This window comes from Pelodiscus sinensis, chromosome 10 (genome assembly GCF_049634645.1).
Source record: "Pelodiscus sinensis isolate JC-2024 chromosome 10, ASM4963464v1, whole genome shotgun sequence".
NCBI classification, from domain to species: Eukaryota; Metazoa; Chordata; order Testudines; family Trionychidae; genus Pelodiscus; species Pelodiscus sinensis.
Window position 1 is genome coordinate 25,309,448 of NC_134720.1, and position 19,600 is coordinate 25,329,047.

The following is a 19,600-nucleotide window of genomic DNA, read 5'->3' on the forward strand; positions in this document are numbered from 1 at the left end:
AGGTATCCCTCTGCTAAATATTGGAAGGGATTTAGGTGCCTAGGTGCTCAAGTCCCATTGGCATTCAGTGAGACTCAGGCTATGTGGACACTGTTATCAAGAGGTCTGATGGTAGCTTGAGTAGGCTTTACAGGCTCCCTGGAGCCACTGTGTCTTCACTGCTGTTTTTAGGCATGCCAGCTAGATTAAGGCTAGCATGGGTATGCTTACCCAAACAATCACACCTTCCACTACAGCAGAGACACACCCGGAGGCTATTTCTGTGCTGCACCACAGAGAGGACTAGAGAGGTGCAAACAGCAGTGCACACCAAAGTGCTACACTTTAACTCCCCCATGTGGATGCTGCCAGTATGAACTAAAAGATACCTCGTTCGTGTCAATGTACTGCTCCTCAGCACAAACTAGGTACCTTTTAGTTCATATGGGGCAATTACCTTTTTCTCTGTCACTGCTTCTTTTATGTGTATCTTTTAAAAAGTGGAAGTCAAATCCTAGTGGGAAAAATAGAAAGGAGCATACACTTTGTCAAATGAAGTGTAAAAATATAATAAGAAAAGCCAAAAAGGAGTTTGAAGAACAGCTAGCCAAAACCTCAAAAAGTAATAGAAAAATTTTACTAGGTACATCAGAAGCAGGAAGCCCACTAAACTAGTGGGGCCCTGGACAATCGAGATGCAAAAGGAGCACTCAAAGATGATAAAATCATAGCAGAGAAGCTAAATGAATTCTTTGCTTCAGTCTTCACAGCTGAGGATATGGGGGAGATTTCCAAACCTGAGCCATTCTTTTTAGGTGACAAATCTGAGGAATTGTCCTACCTTGCAGTATTATTAGAGGAGGTTTTGGAACAAATTGATAAACTTAACAGTAACAAGTCACCGGGACCAGATGGCATTCACCCAAGAGTTCTGAAAGAACTCAAATGTGAAATTGTGGAACTATTAACTATGGTTTATAACTATCCTTTAAATCAGCTTCTGTACTTAAAGACTGGAAGATAGCTAACGTGATGCCAATATTTAAAAAGGGCTCTAGAGGTGATCCTGGCAATTACAGACTGGTAAGTCTAACGTCAGTACTGGTCAAATTAGTTGAAATTATAGTTAAAAAATAAAATTTTCAGACTCATGGATGAATATAATTTGTTAGGGAAAAGTCAACATGGTTTCTGTAAAGGGAAATCATGCCTTACTAATCTGCTAGAGTACTTTGAAAGGGTCAACAAGCATGTGGACAAGTGGGATCTGGTGGATATAGTATATTTAGATTTCCAGAAAGCCTTTGACAAGGTCCCTCATCAAAGGCTCTTAAGTAAAATAAGTTGTCATGGGATAAGAGTCCTTTCCAGGATTGGTAACTGGTTAAAAGACAGGAAAGAAAGGGTAGGAATAAATGGTAAGTTTTCAGAGTGGAGAGAAGTAACTAGTGGGGTCTCCTAAGGGTCTGTCCTGTGACCCATCCTATTCAACTTATTTATAAATGATCTAGAGAAAGAGGTAAACAGTGAAGTGGCAATATTTTAGATGATACCAAACTGCTCAAGATAGTTAAGACCAAAGCAGACTGTGAAGAGCTTCAAAAAGATCTCACCAAACTAAGTGATTGGGCAACAAAATGGCAAATTAAATTTAATGTTGATAAATGTAAAGTAATGCACATTGGAAAAAATAATCCCAACTATATATACACAATATGATGGGGACCAATTTGGCTACAACTATTCAAGAGAAAGATCTTGGAGTCATAGTGGATAGTTCTCTGAAAACATCCACTCAGTGTGCAGCGGCAGTCAAAAAAGCAAACAGAATGTTAGGAGCCATTTAAAAACAGAAAATATCTTATTGCCTCTATATAAAACCACAGTACGCCCACATCTTGAATACTGTGTACAGATGTGGTCGCCTCATCTCAAAAAAGATATTTTGATATTAGAAAAGGTTTGGAAAGGAGCAACTAAAATGATTAGGGATTTGGAACGGGTCCCATATGAAGAGAAATTAAAAAGACTTTGACTTTTCAGCATAGAAAAGAAGAGACTCGGCGGATATGATAGAGGGCATGACTGGAATGGAAAAAGTGAATAAGGAAAAGTTATTTACTTATTCCCACAATATAAGAACTAGGGGTCACCAAGGCTATGTCTAGACTGTAGGTTTCTTTCGGAAGAAAATTTTTCAGAAGAGATCTTCTGAAAAACTTTTTCTGAAAGAGAGGGTCCACACACAAAAGCGCATCGAAAAAGCGATCTGCTTTTTTGAAAGCAGATCCATGCTGAATGGATGCTATCTCACATTTAAGCTGTGATTACCATGGATAGAGTGGCCACCAGGGTACCTGTGCTTTTTCCTCTTACCTCTTCTTTCAAAAGAACTCCCTCTTCCCCATCCACACATGCCTTTTTCTGAAAGAGCTCTTTTGGAAAAAGGCTTCTTCCTTGTAGAAAGAGGATTACCAATGCTGGAAAAATCCTTCTGTTCTTTCGATTTACTTTCAGAAGAATGCAATTGCAGTGTGGACGTAACTCAGGTTTTGTCGGAAAAACAGCCATTTTTCAAAAAAAAACTGTAGTGTAGACATACCCCAAATGAAATTAATAGGCACCAGGTTTAAAACAAACAAAAGGAAGTTTTTCTTCATTCTGCGCACAGTCAACCTGTGGAACTCCTTGCCAAAGGATGCTGTGAAGGCTAGAACTTTAACAGACTTCAAAAAATAGCTAGATAAATTCATAGAGGTTAATTTCATCAGTAGCTATTAGCCAGGATGAGTAGGAATGGTATCCCTAGCCTCTGTTTCTCTAGAGGTGGGTGACACGGAAGGGATCACGTTTACCTATTGTGATTACCTGTTGTGATCCCTCCCTCTGAGGCATCAGGTATTGGCCACTGTTGGCAGACAGGATACTGGGCTAGATGGACCTTCTTTGGTCTGACCCAGTATGGCCATTCTTATGTTCTTGAAAATCTGGAAACCACAAATACTATGCAACACTTCAGTGCATGATGCAATTCACAACCCCACAGAACAAACTGCAAGGCTGTGTAGACAAGCACTTTTTGAGGAAAAGCGTCTGTGGCCAATCTAGACGCGCTTTTCCGCAAAAAAGCCCTGATCGCCATTTTCGCGATCGGGGCTTTTTTGTGGAAAACAAATCTGAGCTGTCTACACTGGCCCTTTTGCTCAGAAGTTTTGCGCAAAAGGACTTTTGCCTGAATGGGAGCAGCATAATATTTCCACAAGAAGCACTGATTTCTTACAGTAGGAAGTCAGTGCTTTTTCGGAAATTCAAGTAGCCAGTGTAGACAGCTGGCAAGTTTTTCCGGAAAAGCGGCTGATTTTCCGGAAAAACTGGCTAGTCTAGACACAGCCCTGTGGTCTATCTGTTCTTTGGATGTTTTGAAGCCAAGTAGTTATAATGTCACAGTGGTTTGACATTGGGGGGCATATACATTTTTGTAATACTGACTTAGCATTTTAAAGGCAGTTTTAAGAAACTGACATTTTACTAATACGCGTTTTGGGCCCAATCTAGGTTTGATAGTCCACTAAGATCCTTTATAGACATGTCCAATGTATGCTGTTTTTGGGGGGAGGAAGCAAACATTCTATAAACTTGCTAGTGTGTGGTCTGTTAAGAAAACATTCTGCTTGTTTCACTTATAATTTAGTATTTGCTCATGGGGTTCTAACTCATTAAAAAGTAAGTTGTTCCTGCACACCACAGAAGTGCTAGCAGAGCCAAAAGAGCCCCATTAAATAGATTTCACACAACTTGCAGGTATTTACGCAGCATGGACATGTTTTTAGTAGACTGATGGCAGAATTTTCACAGTCGGACACCTAAATTTAAGCACCTAGCTCCATATTTAGGCATTAATCGAAGTAGTAACAGGAACTGTGCTTTCCTCTGAATCTTTTTAAAGGCTTCGGTGTGAGACAAAAACAATCTGGTCCTGGTCTTTGCATATTTGTTTTCCATTGTAAATTAAACATCTTATTTCCAATCCAAATGGCTGGGATAATAATTTATGGGTATGTCTACACTACCCCGCTAGTTCGAACTAGCGGGGTAATGTATGCATACCACACTTGCTAATGAAGCCCGGGATTTGAATTTCCCGGGCTTCATTAGCATAAGCGGGGAGCCGCCATTTTTAAATCCCCGCTGCTTCGAACCCCGTGTAGTGCGGCTACACGGGGCTCGAACTAGGTAGTTCGGACTAGGGTGCCTATTCCGAACTACCGGTACACCTCGTTTCACGAGGAGTAACGGTAGTTCGGAATAGGACCCTAGTCCGAACTACCTAGTTCGAGCCCCGTGTAGCCGCGCTACACGGGGTTCGAAGCAGCGGGGATTTAAAAATGGCGGCTCCCTGCTTATGCTAATGAAGCCCGGGAAATTCAAATCCCGGGCTTCATTAGCAAGTGCGGTATGCATACATTACCCCGCTAGTTCGAACTAGCGGGGTAGTGTAGACATACCCTATGAGTGGTTTATATGCTTACAGTTCTGGTGAATGCAACAGACAACGAAGTTGTAAGATCTACTCAGTTCTGCCTTTATAACCTCTAAATAGTCCTAAGAAATAAATCTTAAAACTACTATGTTAAAAGAACGTTAGAGAACAGATACTATACAACAAAATATGTATCTAGCCTGAATTAACATATTTAGATAACATTCTAGCCTAAGGAATATCTGGCTATATACAGTAAAACTCCATTAGTCCGGCATCCAATGCTCCGGGACTCCTGATGGTCCGGCACCATCAGGAACCCAGAAGTGCTGGGGCAGCCGGACAGGCTTCCCCCATTCAGCTGCTGCTGAAATTGACCAGCAGCTGAATCGGGGAAGCCGGGAGCAGAGCAGCTGGGGTGCTGCCGGGTTGGTCTCGTAGCGCTGCCCCTCGGGGCTGCGGGACCAACCCGGCAGCACCCCAGCTGCTCTTGGGGACGCCTGGGGCAGAGCAGCTAGAGTACTGCCGGGCTGGTCCCACAGCGCCAAAGGATGGCGCTGCAGGACCAACCCGGCAGGACCCCAGCTGCTCTGCCCCGGAGGTTCCCGATTCAGCCGCTGCTGAAACAGATCAGCGGCTGATTCCAGGAAGCCCCGGGCAAGAGCAGCTGGAGTGCTGCTGGGTTGGTGCCATAGCGCCCCCCTCGGCGCTGCGGGACCAACCCGGCAGCACCCGAGCTGCTCTATTGCAGGCATCCCTGATTCAGCTGCTGCTGAAACTGACCAGCAGCAGCTGAATCAGGGACGCCTGGGGCAGAGCCGAACTATTGTAAGGGGGGGCTATGAGGGGTCTGGGGTGGCATCCCCTCCCACTCCAGACCCCTCATAGCCCCCCCTTCTGATAGTCCGGCATATCTGATAATCCGGCACCCCCTGGGTCCTAAAGGTGCCGGATTATCGGAAGTTTACTGTATTTTAGAAATGTGTGCGTGTGTTCTATCTGTCTGTGAATCCTTTTTGTTCAAGAACTCATCCTAAATGGTAAGAGCTAAGACCACCTAATTTGGTATGCAGCTTCCTCTTATCCTAATTTAAAGCAAGATCAGGATTTGGTTGTGCCAGGAAAACAGGATCTGCCTGGACTGGGATTGTTTACCATAACACCGAAAGGCTGTAAGGAGGGACAGTCATACTGCAGAGTGACCTCAGCTGCACCAATAAGACAGTGCCTAAACTGATGGAGGGGCTCTGAATGTTGCTGTCCCCAGGCAGGGTTCCCATGCTGGCCCCATGCCTCATAGCACAGGACCCTCCTTACAAATTAAGTAGCTCTGTGCAACTGAGGGCTCCTCCCAGCTTCTGCTGGGACATGGGGCTTCCATCCTTCCCTTTTCCCCTCTCCCTGCCCCCTGCCCCTTGTGGGGCTCCTAACAGGGGCAGGGGCTTCCATCCCTCTCACGTGATTCTTACAAGGACTGGTGGCCGAGGGTTACCCCTTGGGCTCGGTAACCCCCAGCAAGAGCTGCATGGGGCGGGGGCTTTCCTCCTGCCCCCTCCCTGTGCAGCTCCTAATGGGGGCCAGGGTCTTCCCTCCCCACTTCATCCCCACACTGTGACTTCCCTAGGGCCAGAGTGACTGGGGCTTCTCTCTGCAGCCAATCTAGCCCTCCATTGGCCAACAGCAACGTGTGCAGGAAGGGACAGGAAGAAGCCCTGTAGCAGCACCAGGTATAGAAGCCCAGTGGTCTGTGTAGGGAAGTGGGCACCAACCAGTTGATCGTGATCAACTGGTTGATTGCAGAGGCACTGCCAGTCCATCTCAAGGCAATGTATCCAGCCCCTCCCTCGCACCCTTCCCCCCACACACATACGCACCAACGAGGAGCTTGTGCTGGCACTACAGCCTCCTGCCCCTCGCAAAACTGGAGCCAGAGCTGGAGTCCTGTGGGAGAGGAGGCAGCAAGTCCCGAGGCTCCGCACCAGAGCCGGCCTCTCAGGAACTGCACTTACAGGCAGTCCCCGGGTTACGTACAAGATAGGGACTGTAGATTTGTTCTTAAGTTGAATCTGTATGTAAGTCGGAACTGGTACATATTGTAGGGGAAACTCTAGCCAAACATTTCTCCAAAACTCATTAACAATTCATCAACACAATGTGTTCCAGCCGGTCCGTCGCCACAGCAACAGCCCCTTCCGCGCACCCTCATTGGCTGAGCGAGAGAATGTATCCATTGAGACGTTCTGTGTTTGTATCCATTGAGGAGCTGCCTGGTGCTGGAGGTGTGCGGGGCTGATTCAAAGGGACATTGAGCACATCAAGGGGCCGGAGCCGCGGCCGCGGCGGAGGAGGAGGGGAAATCACATTGCAAGAAGCAGGGGGAGCCAGGGCTGATGAGCTGCACGCCAGGGGCCAGAGGGAGAGGGTTTCCCACCAGAGCAGGGACCGGATGTTGTGCTCAGCGAAAGGAGGGCAAGTCAACTTCAGGTTAATTGGATTTCATTCACTTGGGGAGGAGAAAGTGCCCGAGCGGCTGGCCGGGCACAGCGATTAGACAGGTTCATTCAGGGACTCATTGACAAAAAAAGTGAGGCGGGCTGGGCGTGCTGCGACCCCACGCAGCACTCTGGTCACCTCCCCGCAAATCCCTCGCTGGCCGCACAGGGGAGGGGGCTCGGGAGTCACTTGCCTGGGGTGGCAGGAGTTCAGAGCGGGGTGCTGAGCCCCGTGCCTCAGCGAGCGGGCAGTTTCTAAGCTGCGCTCCGCTCTTACCCAGCTTTTCCCCATGCTGGATACGTTCCGCCCCGTGCCCTTCGCCTCGGAGATGGCTGTCAGTAAAACGGCGCTCGGGGCAGCGCCGGCTGAACCGCCTGTCAGGCGGCACCTCTCAGCAGTCCCGCCGCCCACATCCTCCGCGGCGAGAAAAGCCACTCCGTGTCTCCCTGGTCTGCTGAGGGGGGAGCGCTAGCTTCGTGTCTCCCTGGTCTGCTGGGGTAGGGGGTGCTAGCTCCGCGTCTCCCTGGTCTGCTGGGGGGAAGTGCCCCCCACGCCGCCGGAGGTGGCGACAGTGGGGGAGGCACCCCGCACTAGCTGCGCCCCTCCCCTCTCCCCCGTTCGTAACTAGGGATCCAACATAAGTCAGATTGACATAACCCGGGGACTGCCTGTACTGCTCCTCCTCTCCCCACAGCAGCGCACATGCTTTCTTAATTTTCCCTTCCTTCCCCTGTGCTCCAGGGAAGCAACAGGGGGCGGGGGGTTAGAGATGGCGGCGGAGGATCATACAAGGAACAGCTGGATTTCTTAAAGGAGCTGCATGTGTGCTTCTTCCAGCACTGCCTGCAGATCCTGCCTGAGAGATACTCATCCCTGGAGATCCCCAGATACCAGCCGAGCTGCTCCTGCCCCTTCTCCTCTGGCTAGAGACCCCACCAGCACCCTGCTCCTGCTCTCTGGCCAAACACCTACCCCTAGCTTGTTCCTGCCCCCTACCTCCCAAACAGATTCTGCACTCCCACCCCTTTCCCACTCCTTGGCAGTTTTGTCCCACACACTGAATCCCTCATTTTTGGCCCCACCCCAGAGCCGAGGGAGGTCCATAAAATCCACTAACCCTGGAACCCCAGAAGAGTTAATCTGGCCTGAGGCTTTGAACCTCAGTCCTATCTACCCTCCTCCCTCACCCCATGGGGCTGGAGTGCCAGGAGAGCAAGGTGTCTCAGTTGGGGCTACATCAGTGAGGATTAGGGTTTTTGGAGGGGTTGTTTTTTTGCATCTCACTTGCGTGGTCCCTTACTGATTTTAATGTGGTCAGTGGCCCGTAACCCAAAAAAGGTTCCCCACCACTGTCATAAATAAAGACAGTGTTGAAACCTTTTGTTTTTATTTAAAAATGAAAGCTGACCAGCAAGCCCCCATCTGGCTGCATCATAACACTTCTGCACCTCCTACCCCACCCCAGCCCTGAGCCCCCCATATACTCCAATCCAAACTTCTGCTCCTTCACATCCACAAGCCTGTGGTTTGCTCAGCACCCCAATCCTCCACCTGACCCCCACACTCTCCAGCCTGGAGTCCCCTCCCTGAGCCAGCATCCTCTTCTCCACTTCCTCCTGCACCCAAATTCCCTCCCAGAGCTTGCCCCTCTCAAACCCTTCCCACACCCAAATCCCTCATTCCCACCCCAGAGCCTGCACCTCCTGTCTCAACCCAGTGAGAGTGAGTAAGGGCTGGGGACAGCAAGTAATGGAGAGGAGGGGAATAGAGAAGGTGGGGCCTCCAGGAAGGGGTGGGGTCCTGGGGAGGGATGAGGTAGATCTTGGCTTGCCCTGACATTTAAAAAGTGATCTTGGGTGTAAAAAGGTTGGAGGCCACTGGTATAGAGGCACCTAAACATGCAGTGTAGCCCCTGCCACCACCCTGGCAGTGCCACCCTCATCACCGTGGGCAGCCCCAAGAACTCAACGGACCTTCCCCCATTCCCCCCCTTTGGCCAGCCCCAGGGAGAAGTTAGCAGGCAGCCTGTGGGGCAACCCCTCTCCTGCCCCAGGCTAGCCCTGTCCCAGGCAACCCCGGGTGACTAGTCTAGTATATTATATTGACTACATGAACTGACAAACATGGCATCTAAGTATAGAATCTAAAAGACATCTGAATAAGTTGGTCTCACAGTTTTAGCTTTCCTTAAAAAGAAGCTATCGATAGCCAAATCCTGAAGCCCTTGCCCCAGTTCAGTCGACAAAGTTCTATTTACCATCTTAATAGTATTCCTGGAGTAAGGGCTTCCAAGTTTGACATTTACAATTAAAATGTTGTGAAAAATATCATTTGAATTTGTAAAAATAAACACTTTGTGGGCTAAAGCATCCGCAGGTGTAAGCGGGCACAATTCCATTGAAATCCATGGAGCGATCACAATTTAGAGCAGCTGACCTTCTGCTTTTATGCATGTTCGGAGAAACGCTGTAAACCTCAGAAGGCTTCAAAGCAAATCTCTGAAAACAAAATTCATATAGATTGTCATGGCTAGAGAGCAGCCAAACATATGTTGGGGACAGATACAAAATTCTCACTGTATTTCAAAGTAGTTTATTTAGGTGTCTAAAATTAGTTTTTTTCCCATGACTGAACAAGAACAGAAAGCAAGGACTTTTGGAACCATGGAAATTTACTATCTTTAGCTTTTACTGCAATGACATTAGAAAGACAGTATCATAGAAATATAGGAATTATTTGTTAAATGAAAACTTTTCTTTTTATTTACAGTACCAAAGGAAAATGTGGAACATGGCTATATATATCTTTTCCTCATTTTTTGTATGCATTAAGGCAACTTATAAGTATTATTTTCTGTCTTAGTGTTGTCAGTTTTAGCCTGTTCTCCACTAGAGAGTGTGGTATATAAAAGCTTAGAAAAGCAGCTGACTGCCAATTCTGAGGATGGGAAAGAATTTTTAACATGTAGATATTTGTCAATGCAGTGGAGTGGTTTTTACCTTCCAGACAGCACTGATATTCTGTATCACATTTGAAGCTTTGTGTTTGTTCCTTCGAGTTTTGCCTCATCCTGTTTGTGGGCCAGTACTGAGGATTCTCTTAGCTGGGTTTGTTCTTTTGTTACTACTTTGGTATCAGACATGCATTGCAAATAGTGGCTCAACACAGCTCCCAGTGGAATTCATGGAAAGATTCCTATGGATTTTAGTGGGAGTTATCAGACCTTAGTTCATTATTTGACTTTATATCACATCCCAAATCAGGGCTAGGTGAAATACATCAATGCTCAGTGAAAGCAAATGTGGGAAGAGAATTTAAATATAATGGACAACTTTTATCATACTTCATATTTGGTCCTATGCAGCAACAGCTATATTCTGTGTGTTCCATGCATATTACTTACATCTCAATCCAATTCTACAGAGATTCTCTATGTGAATTTCCCACGGAAGGCAGTAAGAGTTCCAGGCAAAAAATAACTACAGGATTGAGGCATTTAATATCAAACGGAGTTTAGTTCAAAGGCTCCGGGGGAAGACTCCTGTGAGTTTGTACTCCCAGAATGCATCACTAAAACATTTGCTTCCCCCTAAAACTAACCAAAGGCCCTATCCTGAAATCCATTTGTGCGCTGAAATTCTGATTTAATAAAGAATGACATCTAGATATAACCTGAGGAGTATAAAACTAAATGGAATAAATACAAGGAGGTTAAAAGGAATTAAGGATTTTTGGATAGTGTTAAATAAGCATATATAGCCAAGGGTATATTAATAAAAAAAAAAAGACAGCACACACTAAGAGAAATATGAAGATCTGGGAAACGTTTCCCATTGGTTTGCAATAGGAATTTTGTCTGAACAAGGACTTAAAGGGTTTAGCATAGAGCTGGCAAGCAATTTAAAACTATAATTGTGATTAATTGTATAATTATTCACACTTTTAAATAATAATAGGATACCATTTATTTAATTATTTGGGGCATTTTCTACATTTTCAAATGTATTGATTTCAATTGCAATACAGAATACCAAGTATACAGTGTTCACTTTTATATTATTGCTAAAAATGTTTGCATTGAAAAAAACAGTATTTTTCCAATCACCTAATACAAGTACTATAGTTCAATCTCTTTATCATGAAAGTTGAACTTACAAATGTAGACATTCAAAACAATGTCAAACTTTAGACTCTACAAATCCACTCAATCCTATTTTTTTTCAGCCATTCGCTCAAACGAGTTTGTTTACATTTGCAGGAGATAATATTGCCCATTTTGTGTTCAAAGTGTCACCTGAAAGTAAGAACAAGCATTCATGTGGTATTGTTGTAGCTGGTGATGCAAAATATTTACATGCCAGATGCACTGACAATTCATATGTGCCTTCATGCTTTAACCACCATTCTGAAAAACATGCATATGTGCTGCTTGATGACAATCCAAAGCAGTGCAGAATGACGTATGTACATTTTAATAATCTGAGTGAGATGTCACCAAAACATTGATCTTTTTTGGACTGTAAAAGCGACGAGGAGTCCTGTGGCACCTTATAGACTAACTGAAGTGTTGGAGCATAAGCTTTCGTGGGCAAAGACCCACTTCGTCAGATGCATGTAGTGGAAATTTCCAGAGGCAGGAATAAATATGCAGGCCAGGATCAGGCTGGAGATGATTTTGGACTGTAGTTTCTGCATCAGAGTGTTGCTCTTTAAGTTCTGAAGGCATGCGCCGCTCCTCATCCCACTCAGATTTTGGAAGGCACTTCAGATTCTTAAACCTTGGGTCCACTACTGTAGCTATCTTTAGCAATCTCACATTCTTTCTGTACCTTCTTTATGTTTTGTCAAATCTGCCGTGAAAGTTTTCCTAAAATGAACAGCATAGGCTGGCAAGCAATTTAAATATATAATTGTGATTAACTGTGTAATAGACTATACTATCACATGAAATTTATGGCAGAATGTGGGTAAAACAGATCCAAGGACTCCAAAGAGTTCATTCACAAATTTAATTCATGCATATTTTTAACAAGTGGCATCAGCATGGAAGCACGTCCTCTGGAATGTTGTGCAGACAAGAAGGGACATAGAAATATTTAGCATTTCTGGCCCAAAAAAATACCTTGCAGTGCTGGCTACAAAACCCTCATGTGCATGTCTATTCTTATTTTCTGATGACATTGTAAATAAGAAGTGGGCAACATTACCTCCCTTACATGTAAACAAACTTGTGATTGGCTGAACAAGAAATATGACCAAATGGTCATTTAAGCTCTAACATTTGCATTGTTTTGTTTTTGAGTGTAGTTATGTAACAAAAAACCCCTACGTTTTTAAGCTGCACTTTCACGATAAAGAGATTGCACTACATTACTGGTAGGAGGTGAACTGAAAAATACTATTTTTGTTTACAAATATTGACACTGTAAAACAGTCTAATGATTTAAAGTAAGCAGTTTACGTGCTGTATTCTGTGTTGTAACTGAAATCAATATATTCGAAAATATAGAAAAACATCCAAAATATTCCATAAATGTCAAGTGGTATTCTACTGTTGAACAGTGTTATTAAAATGGTGATTAATCATGATTACTCATGATTAATTTTGAGTTAATCACATGAGTTAACTGTGTTTAATTGACAGCCCTAGTTTGACCTATATCCCAGACTTTAACAGAGTCAAATGGAGATGTTCAATTAATGAAAAATAGATTAGTTTCTCATGTCCTCATTTAGAAGCAGAGTTAAAATTTCCTTCAGTGAACTGCATTCATCATTGCTACATAGGATATAATCTTGAAATTTAATTTTTTTAAAAGGCCTTTAAAAATCCTCATTCATGAATGCTTTTTCTTTTTCACCCAGATAAAGTTTATACTGTTCCTGAAACCAAGTCACGACTGAAGCAATCAAGATGAACCTTAATTCGTCTACCGAAGGGACTGTTAAAAGAATCCATGTTGACTGCCCTGTTTCAGGAAGACATGGCTATATATACATTATGGTCCCAACCGTTTACAGCATCATCTTTATTGTAGGCATATTTGGGAACAGCTTGGTGGTCATTGTCATTTGCTTCTACATGAAATTAAAGACTGTGGCTAGTGTCTTTCTGTTGAATTTAGCCCTGGCTGACTTGTGTTTCCTAATGACTTTGCCACTGTGGGCAGCCTACACAGCCATGGAATACCACTGGCCTTTTGGCAACTGTTTATGTAAAATAGCATCCGCTGTGGTAAGTTTCAACTTGTATGCCAGTGTGTTTCTACTCACATGTCTAAGCATTGACCGTTACCTGGCTATAGTACATCCAATGAAGTCCCGACTTCGGCGCACCATGCTTGTTGCCAAAATAACTTGCATCATCATCTGGCTGCTAGCAGGACTGGCTAGTTTGCCTGTCCTAATTCACCGTGATGTATTTTTTGTTGAGAATATGAATATGACAATTTGTGCTTTCCGGTACAAGACCCATAATATAACACTGCCTGTTGGGTTAGGTTTATCTAAGAACATGTTGGGGTTTTTTATTCCTTTTTTGATAATTTTAACAAGCTACACCTTAATCTGGAAGACACTGAAGAAGGCTTACCAAATTCAGAAAAACAAAACCAGAAATGATGAGATTTTTAAGATGATTGTGTCAATAGTACTTTTCTTCTTCTTTTCCTGGATCCCTCATCAAGTGTTTACCTTTCTGGATGTATTAATCCAGCTACGTATCATAACAGATTGCCAAATTGTTGATATTGTAGATACAGCTATGCCCTTCACTATCTGCATCGCTTATTTCAACAATTGCCTGAATCCCTTTCTTTATGGGTTTTTTGGAAAAAAATTTAAAAAATATTTCCTGCAACTACTAAAATACATTCCACCAAATGTCAGGGCACATCCAAGTCTAACAACAAAGATGAGTTCATTGTCCTATCGACCATCAGAAAACTTAAGTTTATCCATGAAAAAGGCTGTAGGGTCTTTTGACATTGAGTGATGTCTTTTGCGCTGTATGGTTCAAGAACAGCTGAAATTGCAAAAATGTCAAAATTCACCTACATTCCTGACATTACATCTTACTGCAATTACTGAGACATTAAAACACCTCCTAGAAATTGTCTTTGGAAGATTTAGCAGTGGCCTTTTGTATTGTCTAAAGGACTGTTCGTTGTTTTTATTTGAAGCAACTCAAGAAGATGGAAACTTGGGAGGTTTTTTGCAGCCTGCCTTCGAGCTCAGAACTTTGGAAGAAGGGTAAATGATGCTCCTGCAAAGATCTCAGAACTTAGGTTAAAAAACGATCATTTGTGAATTATATGAACTCTGCAGAATTTGCAGAGATTGTGGAGAACACAACTATGTCTGAAATATGGAAAAAATATCCATTTTCCTTGATACAAATAACCACACAACATTACATTTATATACATCTAGTTGGTGAATACATATTTTACATAAACAGATCTCATTCCCATTTTAGATTGAGATTTAAGGACTTCAAGACTGTGTTAACATACCTTTGTGCTATTATTCATTTTAAACATGGCAAAGACGCTATAATATAAAATGAAATGCAGATTTATTTATTAAATATAAAAAGTATAAATCTATACTTCTATTACTTATATTTCATATTAGAAAACATTACTTTTTACACACACATTTTTAATCACTATGTTAAATGTAGCCTGGGTATTTTTATGGCCATAGTTTATATATAAACCAGTCTTACTCTCATTTGACAGGGAATATCTCCCGTTGATTTGAGTGGGATTACTCAGAGTGAATTTTTATTTTATGTGACTAAGAGAACGAGAATATGCCCCAATTTTGGCAAAAAAATTGTCACCTTGTTAACAAGCTTCGAAAGATCAGCCAAAATTATTTTCATGGAATAATTACAGTACTAAATCAAATATAAATGAATTAATTTGACCCACACAGAACATCTCAAACTGTCTAAAATTGTTCCTGGATATTCAGAGCTCCACAAAGCAAAAATATAATAATACTTACTGGGATAAATTCTGCTCTCAAGTCATAGAAATGAAAATGTATGACCACATTTGCCCCTGACTTTTCAATTTGCCTAATAAAAACTTTCCAGAAATTTTTGTTCAAGTCCATTTTAAAATTGTCTAATCTGCCCAAAAAGCAAATAATCTATTTACAACATGGTCTGACAGAGAAAGATTAAGATAAAGTTACTCATCACAGTGGAGATTACCATTATAAATTCAGTATTTTTACAAATTAGAGATGACATACTTAACTAGTTTTGAAATCGGTTTGTGAGTTGTAGGATTATCCCTAATTTCTGAATATAAATTTATATTATATACAGAGCAATATTATTCCAGGATTTATTTTCTGGAAAATGAAAGGCACCATTATTATATTTACTATATTCATTTTAATATTAAAATTAGACAGTTTAATATCTAAATTTAATATTTTAAATTAGACAAATATATGCACGTGATAATCAACTAAACTTTCTGATTTTGAATTTTGAAGTAGGAATATTTCATTTTGCCATTATATTATATATTTTGGGTCTCACCTACCAGAGAGCATCCATCTTTTCCATTTGCAGATTGGCTGACTGTGGATGCTGTCTGCTGGGCTGGGCCATTAATGTGCTTTGGATACTCATGTATCATCTTAAAATGAGAGATGATCTCCCTGTCTTCTTGTGCATCTGAAAACTAGTTCCCCTTTCCATCTAGAGTCTGCGTTCCATAAGAGTAACTGACTCACAGGCTGGTGAGTTTATATTTTAAATTATCTGGGCGGGAGGAACAATTTAACAGCAATAAATGAACATGGAAGTGCACTGGTCAGTGTTTTTGATCACTTTGAGCCCAGGAAAGCTTATGGGTTAGTAACAAGTGCAGGAAAACTACTGCTCAGGGTTCTAAGCCTGTACAAATCCTGAGGAAGTAAGATGTATACTTGGATGTGTGACTATGGGAGAGACAGTAAAGGGTGCATGTGATGTGTTTTTAATGAACAACCAACCCCCACATTAGTATTTAGAGGGAGCAGGGAATTAATCTTTTTCTAAGTAATTCTTTAGTCATGACTTTTATTGGAGGGTTGGAAGAGAATAGGTGCTAAATGTGTGTGGTTGCTAATCCAGCATTTGCAAAAACAAGTAACAGATGGTGGATAAAAAACTAATCTTAAATCCAGGCTTCCAAGTGTGCAGCCTCCAGGGACCTAGGTAAAGACAGCAATGCTAACTGTTTTCAAACAGAGTCAGAAGAGTGGGAAGTCCAATATGTGCCATTCCAGAGCCCTCTGCAAATCCACCACATTGTAAAAAGTCTGTCTGACCTAGTTGTGTGTAAGGCGGAGATTAGGGATGTTAATATTGGTTAATTGAATAGTTGATTAACCTCACATTCTTATGGGTTACTCAATTATTCTGTAGTCCCCGAGGGTGGGGCCACAAGCCAGTGCACTCTAACCCTATTTCCAAGGAGCCCCCTGCCATTCCGCACTTCTGCCTCTGTATCAGAGGCAGCAGCGTGGGATGCTGGGTGGGAGCTGGTCCGCGAGGGGAGCCAGTATAAAAACCAGCTCCCTTCGCGGACGGGCTGCCTATCGCCCCATGCTGCTGCCTGTGACACACAAGCAACAGTGCAGGGTGGCAGCAGCCCCTTTCTGGGGAAGGGCGGGGGGGGGCGATGTCTGAGCTCCTGGACTTGGCGTGAGCCGGAACTGTGCCAGGCTGCCAGCCCACATGGCTCCTAATACACTTTAAATGCAGAGCTGCAGCTGGGGTAGGTCCCGGCGCAAGCCAGAACTGAGCTGGGCTGCTGGCCAGCCTGCTAAAAAATGTACTGGCAGGGGGAGGGGAATGAATGTAGTCTATAGCATTAACCTATAAGCTTTTGCTTATTGGTTAATCCCTAGTGGAGCTAAGGGGTGACACAGACCTCCCTGCTTCCTGCTGCCAGGCTGCAGAGTGCTAGCGCGTAGCTACTACTTCACTTCAATGGCCCTTTAATCAGGCCCATGTAATTTGTCCACAATCTAAAAACTAATTTATACAGGCCTAAGGAGAACAAACTCCTACAGGCTTTAATAAATACACCGTACATTGTCGTTCTATGCTCGAAGAAGGATACTGGATGTGATTTAATTGGGCTACAACTAAATTCTTAAGTGTCTGGGAGTACCCAGCAAATAAAAGTGTCTAGTGCAGGTTATTCCAAATTAATTTCAATATATATTGAGGGGGCTCCCATGAGCCCACCCTCTTATTTTGGTCCCAGCCCACACTGTTTCTGCTCCTTTAAATCCTTTACCAATCCATTTTATCGGAGCATTATATCTCTTCCCTATGGAGTATGGGCAGTGGACAGCCACCACGCATTTATGTAATGAGTTGCAATGATACAGCTTAACTCCCTTGTCATGTTTGCCCCAACTAAGCCCCCTCAAACTGCTGTGGAGAAGATAGAAAAAAAATCCATTTCACCCTGGCCATCTGGCAGTGAAGGAAAAATTTCTTCACAGGCCCCCAAGCATGGAGTAACTTACACAATGCCCTCAGCAAGTCCTGACAAAACCTTGGGTTTTACTACTTCCGCCAGTGAGTGCTGCTCTGCATGACTCAGATAAAATAGGACTTTTCCTATACTAATCTGGTCTGCTATAGTGCCTCCTCTCTTCTGCTAAACTTGGAGGGAAGGGAAATGAACCAATGTCCCTGTGCTGATTTGGGCTGCATCAAAGTCACTCCCTGGCTCCCTAGCCCTACTAGGGGCACACACCTTTTCCAGCAAGCCAGCCAAAGGTGCCCACCACTTAATGTGTGATAAGCTCATAATAATCTGACAATTTTTAAAACAGATGCATTTATAGATCATCTTTCATCCTGAGAAAGACCAAGCACTTTACCAACTATGAAAATGGCTCTGTAATTTCCTCTGTTGGTATGAGAAACTCCAGCAGCTGTTAATGGGGTCTCTAGCTGTGAACCAAGGACAGCATACAGTCCTAAATACAGGAATTACTTCACCCAGTCCTGTCACTTCACAAATACATGCTGTTGCCAGGCTTGACTGAATATTTTGTATTTCCTTTCTGCTGGCAGAATCGTGTTTAAGCTATGGTCTGTCCAAAATGTACATTATATTTATTTCTATTTATTGTGTAATAACACTTTATATGACTCATGTTTCATACTGAACATCCTCCTAGATTGTCCTTCATGTTCTTATGGTTCATATATGTGCATGCTTATTGGGCTAAATGCCAGTGAAGTCAATTGAGTTATATCAGGAATGGATTTGGCCCATTATTTTAATACTTTCTGTATTATAATGTTTGTCAAAGTACCGCAGAGTGACTATTATGCAAAAAGGCTGTTTCTTATTTTCCAGTATTATTATTTCATTAAGATTCTCATCATCCACTTAAAATTCTGGTGGCATCAGTGGATGTGTATGTGGTTCTCAAGCTTTTCCTCATGTAGCTCAAGAAATTATTCATTTCCCATCAATGTGACTTCCTGTCCAAACATACTGTATATTACAATTGTAAACACTAAAGTTCCCAAAACTAAGTTTTGCAATGGAAAGAGGAAATCCCAGAAACACTGGGGAAAAAAACAACCCAAAAGTGATAGGCTGTTTATATTGCAAATTTCCATTTGCAAAAAATTATTTTTAGTAGGTGATGTTAAAAAAATTCAATGAAGCCTCTTTTCATTTTGTGTTCATAAATAACTAGACAAAGTTTTGAAAGGCCTCTCTTTGAAAATGGCATAACAAGATCCAGATATAAAATATCTGCCCTCATCAAGCCATTGTTATCCCCACTGCAAGGCCAAGGTCTCCTCAACACTGTTCTCTACATCATGCTGAAGGGCTTGGCCAAAACCCCATGACACCTGTGGTTGTAAGACGACGAGGCTGTGTTATCAATCATCAAGTCTGCTTCCCCAGTGACCTTGCTACCAAGGCTGAACTAGCACATCGTTGATCTTGATAGCACGAGTTGTCAGACTCATTGCCAATGACTAAGTACTCATGCCCTCGATGCAAGCCATGAGTATACACTCAATGGGGGGACTAAGATATTAATTTAAATCTGCATAGCAGTGACTAATGTGATAAATATAGTGGCTAGTGTGGTGTCCTATAACTTTAAATGTATGTATGAAAAACTAAGCAACAAGATTTTAAAATGTAGAATTTTCTATAGTATTTTTGAGCAAATAATGTGTAAAGTGGTAAATGTGATCTGTTTGTTGCTTTGATTTTGCTGTCATATATATCTCTTGTATCCTGTTATTTCCACTCCAACTCATCTGAAGAAGTGGGTTTTACCCATGAAAGCTCATGAGTCTATGTATTTTTGTTAGTCTCTACTGTGCCACAGGTCTACTCGTTGTTCGTTGCTTTATTAGAAATAATTTTAAATTGCATAAGGCTGCCTTGTTTAATTGTATTATTTGTGTATAGTGTAAGAGTTGCTTCTGTTGTCTTTATTATTCATATTAATGCCTAGATCAACATTTACTAGATTATGTTTCACAGGGGCATCTTTCCTGTTTATGTTGGTCATTTGGGAGTGACCGTTAAAATGTTTCCATTTTATTATAAGTACTCAAGAAATAATGCAGTCATGATAAGC

At 42.7% G+C, this 19,600-nt stretch overlaps 1 protein-coding gene across 5 annotated transcripts in view; it reads left to right on the plus strand.

The window, feature by feature from the left end:
• AGTR1 (angiotensin II receptor type 1) overlaps nucleotides 1-19,394 on the plus strand; it is a 68,469-nt gene extending 49,075 nt beyond the window's left edge. For 4 of the 5 annotated variants that reach the window (XM_075937686.1, XM_075937685.1, XM_075937683.1 and 1 more), the window contains one exon: nucleotides 12,818-19,394. In XM_075937686.1, the coding sequence (XP_075793801.1) occupies nucleotides 12,867-13,946 (1,080 nt within the window). In that variant the 5' untranslated portion in view covers nucleotides 12,818-12,866 and the 3' untranslated portion in view covers nucleotides 13,947-19,394. Of the gene's footprint in view, nucleotides 1-6,515; nucleotides 6,944-12,817 lie in introns of those variants that run through there. The other variant, XM_075937684.1, reaches the window with a different exon arrangement.
• Nucleotides 19,395-19,600: the final 206 nt, after the last annotated feature.